General features: G+C 36.4%; 1 protein-coding gene across 1 annotated transcript; it reads right to left on the reverse strand.

The window, feature by feature from the left end:
- Positions 1-1,403: 1,403 nt before the first annotated feature.
- Positions 1,404-8,687, reverse strand: LOC117342926 (pseudouridine-5'-phosphatase-like). Its single transcript, XM_033905227.1, has 5 exons — positions 8,601-8,687; positions 7,325-7,450; positions 4,237-4,329; positions 2,671-2,903; positions 1,404-2,437 (listed from the first exon to the last, which is right to left on the reverse strand). The coding sequence occupies exons 1-5, from the start codon at positions 8,683-8,685 to the stop codon at positions 2,255-2,257; spliced, it is 720 nt and encodes a 239-aa protein (XP_033761118.1). The 5' UTR covers positions 8,686-8,687; the 3' UTR covers positions 1,404-2,254.
- Between the last annotated feature and the right edge of the window lie 3,232 nt (positions 8,688-11,919).

Raw genomic sequence — 11,919 nt, forward strand, 5'->3', positions numbered from 1 at the left:
CAATGAACAACATTTTCAGAGACCTTAAAAAATAAATAATGATACAGAGGTTTCATTGTAAAATCTTCACAACCATCATCTAATACCGCCATTTATCAGCTTGTCAAGCTATGTCTTAAAATACATGTAATTATAACAACGATTTAAAAGTGAAAACATGCATATGGTCTGTGGCGATTTGACCATACCAACACGAGACAAAACTCAAGTCTATCAATTTTAAAATTCTAACAGATACTATTTGGGCCAACAGTTATTGATAATTGTCAAAATACAATATAAATGGCTAGATGTATGGGACTAGTCATAAAAAAAGAAAAATTTGTACATATTTATAACATAAATTGTTACTGTGTTTGTACAATTTCTACGGTGATCATTTGGTTTGGCTGCCCAGCAAAACAACAAGGTTCTGGTATTAATCGGAAATCCCTAAGTCAGGATAACAAATCTATATAACCAAAATAAAAAGTAAAGTAAATTAAGCTAACCCATATGGTTATTTATATATTAAGATGCTAGATGATAGATAGATGAACACATGCAATAAGAAATAACTGGTTAACAAACCACATTTTCTGACAAAGTCTGAGGACAGAAATGAAACTTTAAAAAACGAAAAGTTGAACTCACTCAGTAAAAATTATAGGGTGACTAATCTAAACCAATGAATAATACTTAATTCATTTTACTTTTTTCTGTATCTTTTTACAGGTCGTCTGGATATTTTTGTTTGAGGTGCAATGATTTTTAATTTTGTCTGTAGACACAGTTACCTCCCTTGTCAAATTTTACAGCAATAGGACAAAACCTTGATATAATGTACGCTGGTATAAAATTATTGGCATTATTGTCTAACTAGTAATTTATTTATCATTTTAATGGTGAAAAAACAGATGAGAGTATATATTTTTTGTCTTTTAAATTAATCATCATCCATTTCATATAAACTGCTTCAAAATGTGTAACAAGAGCTGTTGGAGAACAGCATAGCATGTCTCGCAAATGTTTGTCAATAAATAATTAAAATATAATAATTGGTATGGTTTCGCAAATTGCTTTAATAATATTTATATTTACTTGATCAGATTGTGTATTGTGTATGCATGCAATTTTCAAAACTATATCAATTCATAATATATACATGTATATGTAGATTATTTATTGACAAACATTTGGGAGACAAGCTATGCTGTTGTAGATTGAATAAATATATGAAATAATTGCTTTTGGACATATTTCTTCATTTTTTTTATAAAATATTATCCTAATGAGAGTTGTCTCCCTTGAACATACCTTTCAACAGAGACGTATATACCTGATATACAAGTCTCTGCTTTCAACACTTGCACCAAAAACTTAACGCAGAAATTTTCTATGTCCAAAAATTTCAAAAATCTGCTTTTTTCCCCAAAAAATCTTTTAGTTTAAGTCTGGCAGGGGATAGTTTAACCCCCAAGGGGACCATATTACCATAAATTACTATGCCTTTCCACACTTGCACCAAAAACTTAACATTTGAAAAACTAACGCCGACCTGACAAAATAAGCCCTCCCTCTTCTCCGACAAGACGAGCTAAAAATGATTTATCATGACGGTTCTTTGGTTAACATTGAATAAACATATGCTCTTATTTTATGCTTAAATAGCATAATAGATATTACAGGTTTGAAGAATAATGAGGGATACTTTTTTATTGAACCAGGAAAGAATATATGCAATGAGAGTCTTTTTTCGACTTAAAAGTAGATCAGGGAGGGTCTGAGAATCAAGCAGTCACTTTTTCATAGCTTTAAGACAAGTAACTAACTAATTAATGTGAAAAATAAGTATGGACAAAGATAAGTATTAGACATAGTTGTATGTTCAAACAACTACACCAAGTTATGGCTGTAATTGGAAGATGTTTGGTTTTGATTGGTCAGCTATTGAGCTTGTTAAAAACCTTAATTGACTTATTGTTACAATAGGTCTTTGATAAAACTGAGGATATCTCCTGAAATTAACAATTTCACATTTTAACAACTCATTTATCTTCATTAAATGAGGAACACTACCTTTGAACGTTTTGCCTATCAACTGTTTGCTTCATGAAATAAATTGGATAGATATTTTTATTTCTGTTTCTTGGAGTTTAATGTCCTTGCAACAGTCAGGGGCACATGAGAATGGGAAAAAAAATTCAATCACATTTCAAATTACATTGCATAAATACTCTCTATACTAGATAACTTACTAAAATCATAGTATTTGTCAAACATCATAAGGGGGAAGCCCGAATTGTTCTGGTTTGAACTGTAAGAGTGAGTCCAGTGTGAGAGTAGCTTTCTCTCTGTATCCGTCCTGAGGTTGTTTCGGGTCCGGTACCCACACACACTGCATTCCTGCATCATGAGCTGCCATCACACCATTTATGGCATCTTCAAACACCAGACACTAGGAGAAACAGAACATTTTACATGTTAATTGCTTTTTTAATTAACTGCAGATAACTTAAAATATATAATAACTATATCAACTTTATTCATTTAACAACACCTAAAATAAGTTAAATCAACTTTTACTAATCACACATATTTCCTCAAATTTTTTAAACAAAGATTATCACATGTAGTATCACTGCAAATATTTTTATTAGATTTTAAAGATTATTCAGTGAAGTAGACTACCTGGCTAGGGTTAGGATTATCTGGAAACCGACTGGCCGCGATTAAAAAACAGTCAGGAGCTGGTTTTCCGTGCTTCACCTCCGGATCGTCACTGCTGTATACAAAATGGAGAAAGAGACTGAAGAGATCTTGGTGACGAGTTGTCTTTAGCCCGATGCTCCTTTTACTAGACCCTGTTGCCACGGCGATAGGAACCTTATGTTTGTGTAGATGATGTATTAACTTTTCAGCCCCTGTTAAACAATTGAAATGAAGATGTTTACCGTTTCCTAATACCCGGTGTTATCCTCCCATCTTTTGTTTATATTTTGCTCTAGTTTGATAGATTTTGAGTTTTTCACCTATCAATACAAAATGTATTCTCTTTTCCGGGGGGAAAAAGGAGGAAAGCTAATGTAAAACATGTATCACTAATAAAGTTATCAATAATAAACCTGCATTTTTATATGGAACCGTCATTTATATGACTAAATCATGGTGGGGAATCACATGGTCTGAAGATACGAACTAAAAATGGCGGCCACCAGTGCAGAAAGCATAAAAGAGGTAACTATGACACTGAAAATACTCATTACAAAGGAATTTGTCAGTTTAATCGCTCCGATCTGAAACTTTAGTCAAAATGTTATGGAAAACTAGGTTTCTATAAAAAAGATTTTATATACATGTACATCCAGTATTTATTCTAATATAGCAATATAATTTAAGGGAAAACTTGAACAGATGTACCAGAGGCATAGGTGTATATATAATTCAGGATCATTAATTCTGCACCTGATTTAAGTTTTCAGTAGAAAACCCAGGTATTGAAAAGAGCGTTGATCATATATATTTAGCTGAGAAAACCAAGTTATTTAAAAGGTCATAAAGAACAGACAACCCCAGTTATTTAAAAGGTCATAAAGAACAGACTAACCCAGTTATTTAAAAGGTCATAAAGAACAGACAAACCCAGTTATTTAAAAGATGTATCATAGAAAGCTGAGAAAACCCATGTACCCAGGTATTAAAGACTCCTAGCTATACATGTATATAGAGTGCTGACAAAACCCAGGTATTTAAAGGGTCATAGAAAGCTGACAAAACCCAGGTATTTAAAGGGTCATAGAAAGCTGACAAATCCCAGGTATTTAAAGGGTCATAAAGAGCTGACAAAACCCAGGTATTTAAAGGGTCATAAAGAGCTGACAAAACCCAGGTATTTATAGGGCCATAGAAGCTGACAAAACCCAGGTATTTAAAGGGCCATAGAAAGCTGACAAAACCCAGGTATTTTATAAATGATGTCCTGATCAATCCAACGGTAATCAAGTCTGTTTCAAAATTAAAAAATGGGGTCGATGCCATATCTCCTTGCAGACTTTTCTATAATCTTACTACCCATAGAGAAAAGGAAGAGAACTGGTTTTATTGCTGCCTGATGGTGTTCTGTTTAGGGACTCGAGAAAATCTGTGATGGTTTAAATGTTGGTAGATAGTATCTCACTGCTAATGGAAATTTTTGTGTAAAAGCTTTCTTACAAATGAATCGTTTTATTTTTAGAATACTGTCATCCCCTACCTTACCTGGCAGTAGACCAACAGTTGGAAACAAAATTTTCTGCTGAGCCCTCGCCTTTACTAGGTATTCATCCACGGTTATAGGAAGTTGTAGTTCATCTGAAACAATTGACACACAATCTTGTAAATTCCATCATCAGAAATTCATTTTTATATACATGTATGTATCAAGTTTACTTAGCTTTCATTATAGTCTCCGTAGTAACCGTTAGAGTCACTTCTTCTCGAGAACCAATTGATGAGTCACTTCTTCTCGAGAACCAATTGATATTTCATTTCATCAAGTTTTATTGACAAAGTTAACAGTCTATCGGATGGAATAACATACCAAGCCTAAATATTTTTTTCCACGAAAACACAAAAATGGAATAAACAATTAGAAAATATGTTGGACAAATGAACAAGAGGCCCAGGGGCCTTAACGGTCATCTGATTCTAAATTAAAACCCTTATATTATTGTAGTATGTATTCTCTGTAGCAAGTATATAGTGGCACTGTTGGCCATGGTGGCCATCTTGGATTTCTGACCAACCCAATAAATAACAACACTTGGCAAGGACCATCTCAGGATCATTTCTGGTAAGTTAGAGCTGAATCCCACCGGTGGAATTTTAGAAGAAGTTTGAAATAGGTGTTGTTCAGGAAAACCATGATTGCACAATCATGTTACAAAATGGCCGCCATTGCTGCCATGTCAAGTTTTTACGAGGTCGAAAAAATAGCAACACTATGTTGGCTTGCCTTCCTTGATATCAGCAACCATTTCCAGCTCAATGGCACCAATGGAACTGGAGAAGAAGTTTAAAATGTGTTTTTCAAGATGGTGGTTATGGCGGCCGTCTTGGATTTCGGATGGGCCGGAAAAATAATAACACTTGGTCGGGATCATATCAGGATCATTTCAGGCAAGTTTCAGCTCAATAGCACTGGTGAAACTTGAGAAGAAGTTTAAAATGTGTTTTCCAAGATGGCGGTCATGGCGGCCATCTTGGATTTCGGACCGACCCAAAAAATAACAACACTTGGTCAGGATCATATCAGGATCATTTCAGGCAAGTTTCAGCTCAATAGCACTGGTGGAACTTAAGAAGTTTAAAGTGTGTTTTTCAAGATGGCGGCCACGGCGGCCATCTTGGATTTCGGACCGACCTAAAAAATAACAACACTTGGTCAGGATCATATCAGGATCATTTCAGGCAAGTTACAGCCCAACAGCACTGGTGGAACTTGAGAAGAAGTTTAAAATGTGTTTTTCAAGATGGTGGTTATTGCGGCCATCTTGGATTTCGGATCGGCCCGAAAAATAACAACACTTCGTCGGGATCGTGTCAGGAACATTTCAGGCAAGTTTCAGCTCAACAGCACTGGTGGAACTTGAGAAGAAGTTTAAAATGTGTTTTTCAAGATGGTGGCTATGGCGGCCATCTTGGATTTCGGATGGGCCCGAAAAATAACAACACTTGGTCAGGATCATTTCAGGATCATTTCAGGCAAGTTACAGCCCAACAGCACTGGTGGAACTTGAGAAGTTTAAAATGTGTTTTTCAAGATGGTGGTTATTGCGGCCATCTTGGATTTCGGATCGGCCCGAAAAATAACAACACTTCGTCGGGATCGTGTCAGGAACATTTCAGGCAAGTTTCAGCTCAACAGCACTGGTGGAACTTGAGAAGAAGTTTAAAATGTGTTTTTCAAGATGGTGGCTATGGCGGCCATCTTGGATTTCGGATGGGCCCGAAAAATAACAACACTTGGTCAGGATCATATCAGGATCATTTCAGGCAAGTTACAGCCCAACAGCACTGGTGGAACTTGAGAAGTTTAAAATGTGTTTTTCAAGATGGTGGTTATTGCGGCCATCTTGGATTTCGGATCGGCCCGAAAAATAACAACACTTCGTTGGGATCGTCTCAGGAACATTTCAGGCAAGTTTCAGCTCAATAGCACTGGTGGAACGTGAGAAGAAGTTTAAAATGTGTTTTCAAAATGGCGGCTATGGCGGCCATCTTGGATTTCGGACCGACCCGAAAAATAACAACACTTGGTCAGGACCATCTCAGGATCATTTCTGGCAAGTTTCAGCTTAATCCCACTGGTGGAACTTGAGAAGAAGATTGAAATGTGAAAAGTTTACGCACGGCGGACGGCGAACGGCGGACGGCGCACGACGACGGACGAAACATGATGGCTATAGGTCATCCTGACCCTTCGGGTCAGATGACCTAAAAATTAACACAAAATAACACAAGGGTAAGGGGAAGTAACTCATTTAGTAAATCCTAATACACACAATACATTTATGTCTGTATGTATAATATATACACTATATTGGACAATCATCCCGTTACTACATCTGGCAATATTTACCAGAACTGGCAACATTCTCTAATTATCTCTCCGGAACCTTTATTGAATGGAATCTCATATGATTTTACAGGGATCAAGGCAGGATTAGGGAAATATTATACTATTCCCTGACAGCAGGATATAAATTGAAGATTTTTCAAGCCAATTTTCTATATAATTCATGTACAACCCACGCGTGTATGACCGATTTCGGACCCACAGACTCGGAGTGACAAGTAGTAAACGATGAAGTACAAATGTATATGCAAATATTTGTACATTTACAAAGAATAACAACCCATTTATTTCGTATTTACTCTTATATTTTAAATAATGTTTTTTTTTTAAATATGTTTTTAATGCAAATAACGTAAACAATCATATAGCGCCCGTTTTGAGTACCTACCTGACGATCTACATAGTGTATAAGAGGGGCCAATATACCCAACTCCGCCTATACGAATACTCCGGTTATTTGCATATTTTGTCATGGAAAAAGGGCTATGCAAATAAGCGGGTTGCTCTGTACATGTAGTTAGCATGTAAACCTGTTTTGAGCAGGTTAAAAGACATAATGAATTTATTTAATGATTTTGTACTTATTCAATCTAGTTTATAAAATGATGCAATTGAAATTGTCAAGCCCAAGTGACCTTGATCTTTGACCTTCAATATGAAAAGTAACCAAAAACAAGCACTTGTGGTAAGGAAGATCTGCATGAAGTTGTAAGATTTACAGAAACAAACCTATGAGAATCTTTGCTGCCTCCACATCCTTCTTGCCCATCTGCTTGGATTTAACGTCCCATGTGAATGTTTTACCATATTCTTCCACAATCTCTTCTGTGATTTTTGTGTATAGGTTTTCTGTATCTACAAAACAGTAAAAGTAACGAGTATTATACTACATATTATGTATGTAGTTTGTGTATGGATTCAGAAACATGTGTGAACCAACATAATCCTGAGAAAGATCCATAATGTGTTTCCTGAGAAAAACATGTAGTGATTACAAACTTAAACCGTCAAAAACGTTAACCAACATGGCCACTCACCTGTCAGTAATTTTTTTTTGTATTTCTAATCATGGGTACCTCAAAACTAAACAAGCCCAATGCAACTCACATTCGTGCAGCGAGCAAGTACATGAAATTTCAGAAAGACCCTTCCTTACTAATCTCCAGCACTCAGCCCAGTCCAGTTCCATGGGTATTTAGTTGGGTGCCATACATGTATGTTAACACTAACAGGAGAAGAAAAATACAAAGACTAGCCAGACTGGGACTCGAACCAGGGACCTCCGCACTCTAGTAATGAGGTTTTGTATATGAACCACAGAGAATGGCTGCCTTTTCAGATGAGCGACGAAGTCGGATCATCTTGAACAATGTTTTATCATGTGTGTACAAAGAATGAATTCTTGTGTTGGTCACAGTTGTGTGTTGGTATTGTTTGTTGGTCACAGTTGTGTGTTGGTATTGTGAGTGGTTTGGATTTTCCCCACCAATTTTTGACCTGGCCTAATACGCTTGCGTAACATCTACATATATACATGCTTTGTAGTTTTCAGGCAACTACTAACAACTGCTTTCCACCAGTTGTCGGCATTAGGCCAAAATAATCGAATAATGGTTGGATGATAGAACATGATGTAATCACAAGGGCACGTTACAATAATGTATACATGATGATGAAATGATTAAAATGTATGTTTTTAATCAGTTCATGTCTACATTATTACAATAACGTGCCCCTGATACTGACCCACATACAATTTTACTCATTTCATGTATACATTATTATTGTAACGTACACGTGACCCGGCTGTGATTACATCATGTTTATACTATTCAATATTGTAACGTGCCTGTGATGTAATCGAAGAAATAAACCAATTCAAGGCAAAATTAAACAGCACTGCTGATTATAAACCTGTGCACGCAGATTGATTTTTCTACTTTCAATGTATTAATTAATTTTCTACAGCTTCGATCGAAGTACCCATTAAATGTATATCATTTACCTAATATGAGTCCATCCACGTCAAATATCACGTGTGATACGGGGGCTGCCATGTTTACATCTGTCCGGTGTTGTGTAGATTTCATATCCAACGAAAAGTTCTGGGTTGTTTGTGCGAGTTGTTTCCCTTTAATCGTCTGCAGCAACCAGCCGACCTCATTAGCATAATGAGGCAAAACATGCATGCATAGATATATGGAGGCTCTAAATTTAATTAATTTTCTTTATAGGTCAGAAAGTGGAACGCTAGAAAATAACGAGAACTTAGTGAATATAATAACGGAAGCCTCAGAGGAAAAGTCAACGCATCTACTATTAATGGGTGAATTTAACTACCCAAATACCCCTGAGCAGTACAGGAGGGAATCACGACAAACCTTCTGGACATTATAATAACAAAGGACGAGAATTATATCAGTGAAGTCGAACATCAAGGTCCACTGGGCAAAAGTGACCACTGTGTATTAACATTCAAATTCACATGTCCAAAACGTCAACCTCCAAATCAGCAGGATCGGTACTGCCACAAGAAAGGTAACTTTGAAGCCATTAGAGACACGAGCTAAGCAACACTAATTGGGAGGAACTTCTAAGTGAAAGAAATGATATAGACACCAACTTGAAAAAAATAAGCGAAAAACTGCTAGAATTGGAAATGAACCATGTACCTACAAGATCAAGTAAGAGTAAAAACAGAAAGAAAAGAGAAATACCATTGGACAAAGAAATTCTAACGGAAATTCGGCGGAAAAGTGCCCTGTCTAGGAAATTTCTGAGAACAAAATCTGAGGAGGTAAGGAAAGAATACAACAAGGCTAGGAACAAAGTTAGTAGGTTGACCAAAAAGGCAAGGAAAGAATACGAGAAAAACTTGTCAAATGAGGCAAAAGGTAACCCGAAAAAGATATGGCAGTACATAAACTCAAAAAGTAAAACTAAACAGGGTGTTGGAGACCTTTGTATACACACTGAGGACAAAAAATAAGAGAAAACATCGTGTAACAAAAAGAAAGCAAACATTTTGTGTAATTATTTTGGAACTGTTTTTACTAGAGAGGACCAACAGTGGAAATTGTACCAACCCTAGAGACTAAGGAAACGCCCAAAGAATGGAAAAAGATGTTACACTACTCCGGAAAATGTTGAGAAAGAGTTAAGTTGTCTAAAAGTAAACACATCATCAGGAATGGACAAACTACATCTCACGTATCTAAAACAACTGGCCTCAAGTCTGTCGAAACCCATATCGATAATATTAACATTAAAAGAGTGTAAAGTACCAACAGAATGGAAGAGAGCAAGGATATAATGCAATATTCAAGAAAGGAAATAAGGCACTGACAGGAAACTATAGACCGGTGAGTCTAACTTCAGAAGTAGGCAAGAGTACACAGGCAATATTCCTTCACGTGAAATTCACGTGAAGAAATATTGCCTGTGTATGGAAAGGCTAGTAACATAACATATCATATGATAATAAACGACTTGTGTCTGGAAAATCCACATCACTACATTTATTGAGAGTATTGGATGAATGGACAGAGGCCTTGGACAAAGGAGAAGAAATTGACTGTGCGTACCTGTATTATCAAAAAGCATTTGACACCGTCCCTCACAAGAGGTTAATAAACAAACTCAGATCATATGGAATGCGAGAGGAAATGCTGACGTGGATAGAAAATTTCTTATCGGGTAGGAAACAACAAGTAACAGTCAATGGATAATCTTCGGAATGGGGAGAGGTGATATCAGGAATCCCCCAGGGGTCAGTAATTGGGCCGCTGCTGTTCGTCATATTTATTAACGATCTGCCGGACTTAGTCCAATCAAGCGTTTTCCTATTTGCCGATGACACCAAAATCTTCAAAATCAGAAACACGGACAGTAACAAAACAATACTACTACAAGATCTTCAAAAATTAGAGGATTGGAGCAAGACATGGCTGCTAAAATTCCACCCACAAACATGTAAGCACATGCACATCGGAAAAGACACTCGTGGGGATCGAATTAGATACATACATGTACTAGGGAATCAAACACTGGAAATGGCCAATGAGGAAAAGGATATAGGAGTCGTCGTCGATAACGAGTTAAAATTTAGTTACACATAGCTGAAAAAGTAAAAAAGGCAAACTCCATGTTCGCCATTATCAGAAGAACTTTTAAACATTTAGGATCAGAAACATTTATTCTGTTATACAAGTCACTAGCAAGAACGCACCTTGACTACCCTAGTTCAGTCTGGGCACCCTACAAAATCAAAATTGGGGAACAAATCGAGTGTGTACAAAGAAGAGCGACGAAACAACTTCCCGGGATGGCTCACCTAACCTACACAGAACGATTAAAAAAACTAAAATTATACCTACGCAAAGCTACCGTAGAATTCGGGGCGACATGATTGAACTGTAGAAAATGACAACAAATAAATATGACAATGCTGCATGTCCAAAATTAAAATTTTCGGATGAAAAATGTGAAAGAATTTCAACTAGGGGAACATTAAAAACCTTTTTAAGGAGAGGTCAAATTTAGAACTAAGAAAAATTCTTTTACAATCCGTGTTGTAAATTTGTGTAACAGTCTACCAGAGAGAGTAGTGAACGCAGACAGTACAAACATGTCCAAGGGGACAAGATAAATGTATGGAAGGACAGGGAATAATGTATGAAGACTTTAAGGCCAAAGTGAAGGGGGAAGGGGTGGGGGATCAAAAGAAGAAAGCAGGGACATATATAGGAACCCTATATTATATGGCCCTGTTTAAATGTATCTCGTTTTCATCATATCGAAAATCATTTAAGAAATATATCTTTTTTTATCCAAAGATACAGAATGCATCGTTCAATCGATAAAGTATTTGAAATGTAAACTTTTTTTTTATTTTACAAGAATTGCAAACAAGTTATATCAATTTATATTAATAACGCTTGTTGTTAGACCGATATGGAAGCGCGCGAGGGGTCTTATGGTGCTGGGGGAACTCAGAGTACACGGCAAGGGATGTAACACAAGTCCGGACTTGCACATTTAAGTTGAGAATTTTAAACATTCGACGTTTGTTCATAATATTTCATTTTTTTTTGTCGTCAGATTATTGAGCTGCAGGTACATGTATTTGTATATTATACATCGACTCATCCAGATAAATATGTCGGTATATAGGTTTAGTAAGTTTTCCGTTAGAATGATCATCATTAAAATATCAATTGTCAGAATTGTAACCAAATTTGGAATTATTTGATCTAAGTTTGATCAGTTGCCGTAATCCAAACCCCTGCAACTACGCACCTGCACCTGTAATCGGGGAATCGAAC

This window comes from Pecten maximus, chromosome 14, assembly GCF_902652985.1.
Source record: "Pecten maximus chromosome 14, xPecMax1.1, whole genome shotgun sequence".
In the NCBI taxonomy this organism is placed as follows: Eukaryota; Metazoa; Mollusca; class Bivalvia; order Pectinida; family Pectinidae; genus Pecten; species Pecten maximus.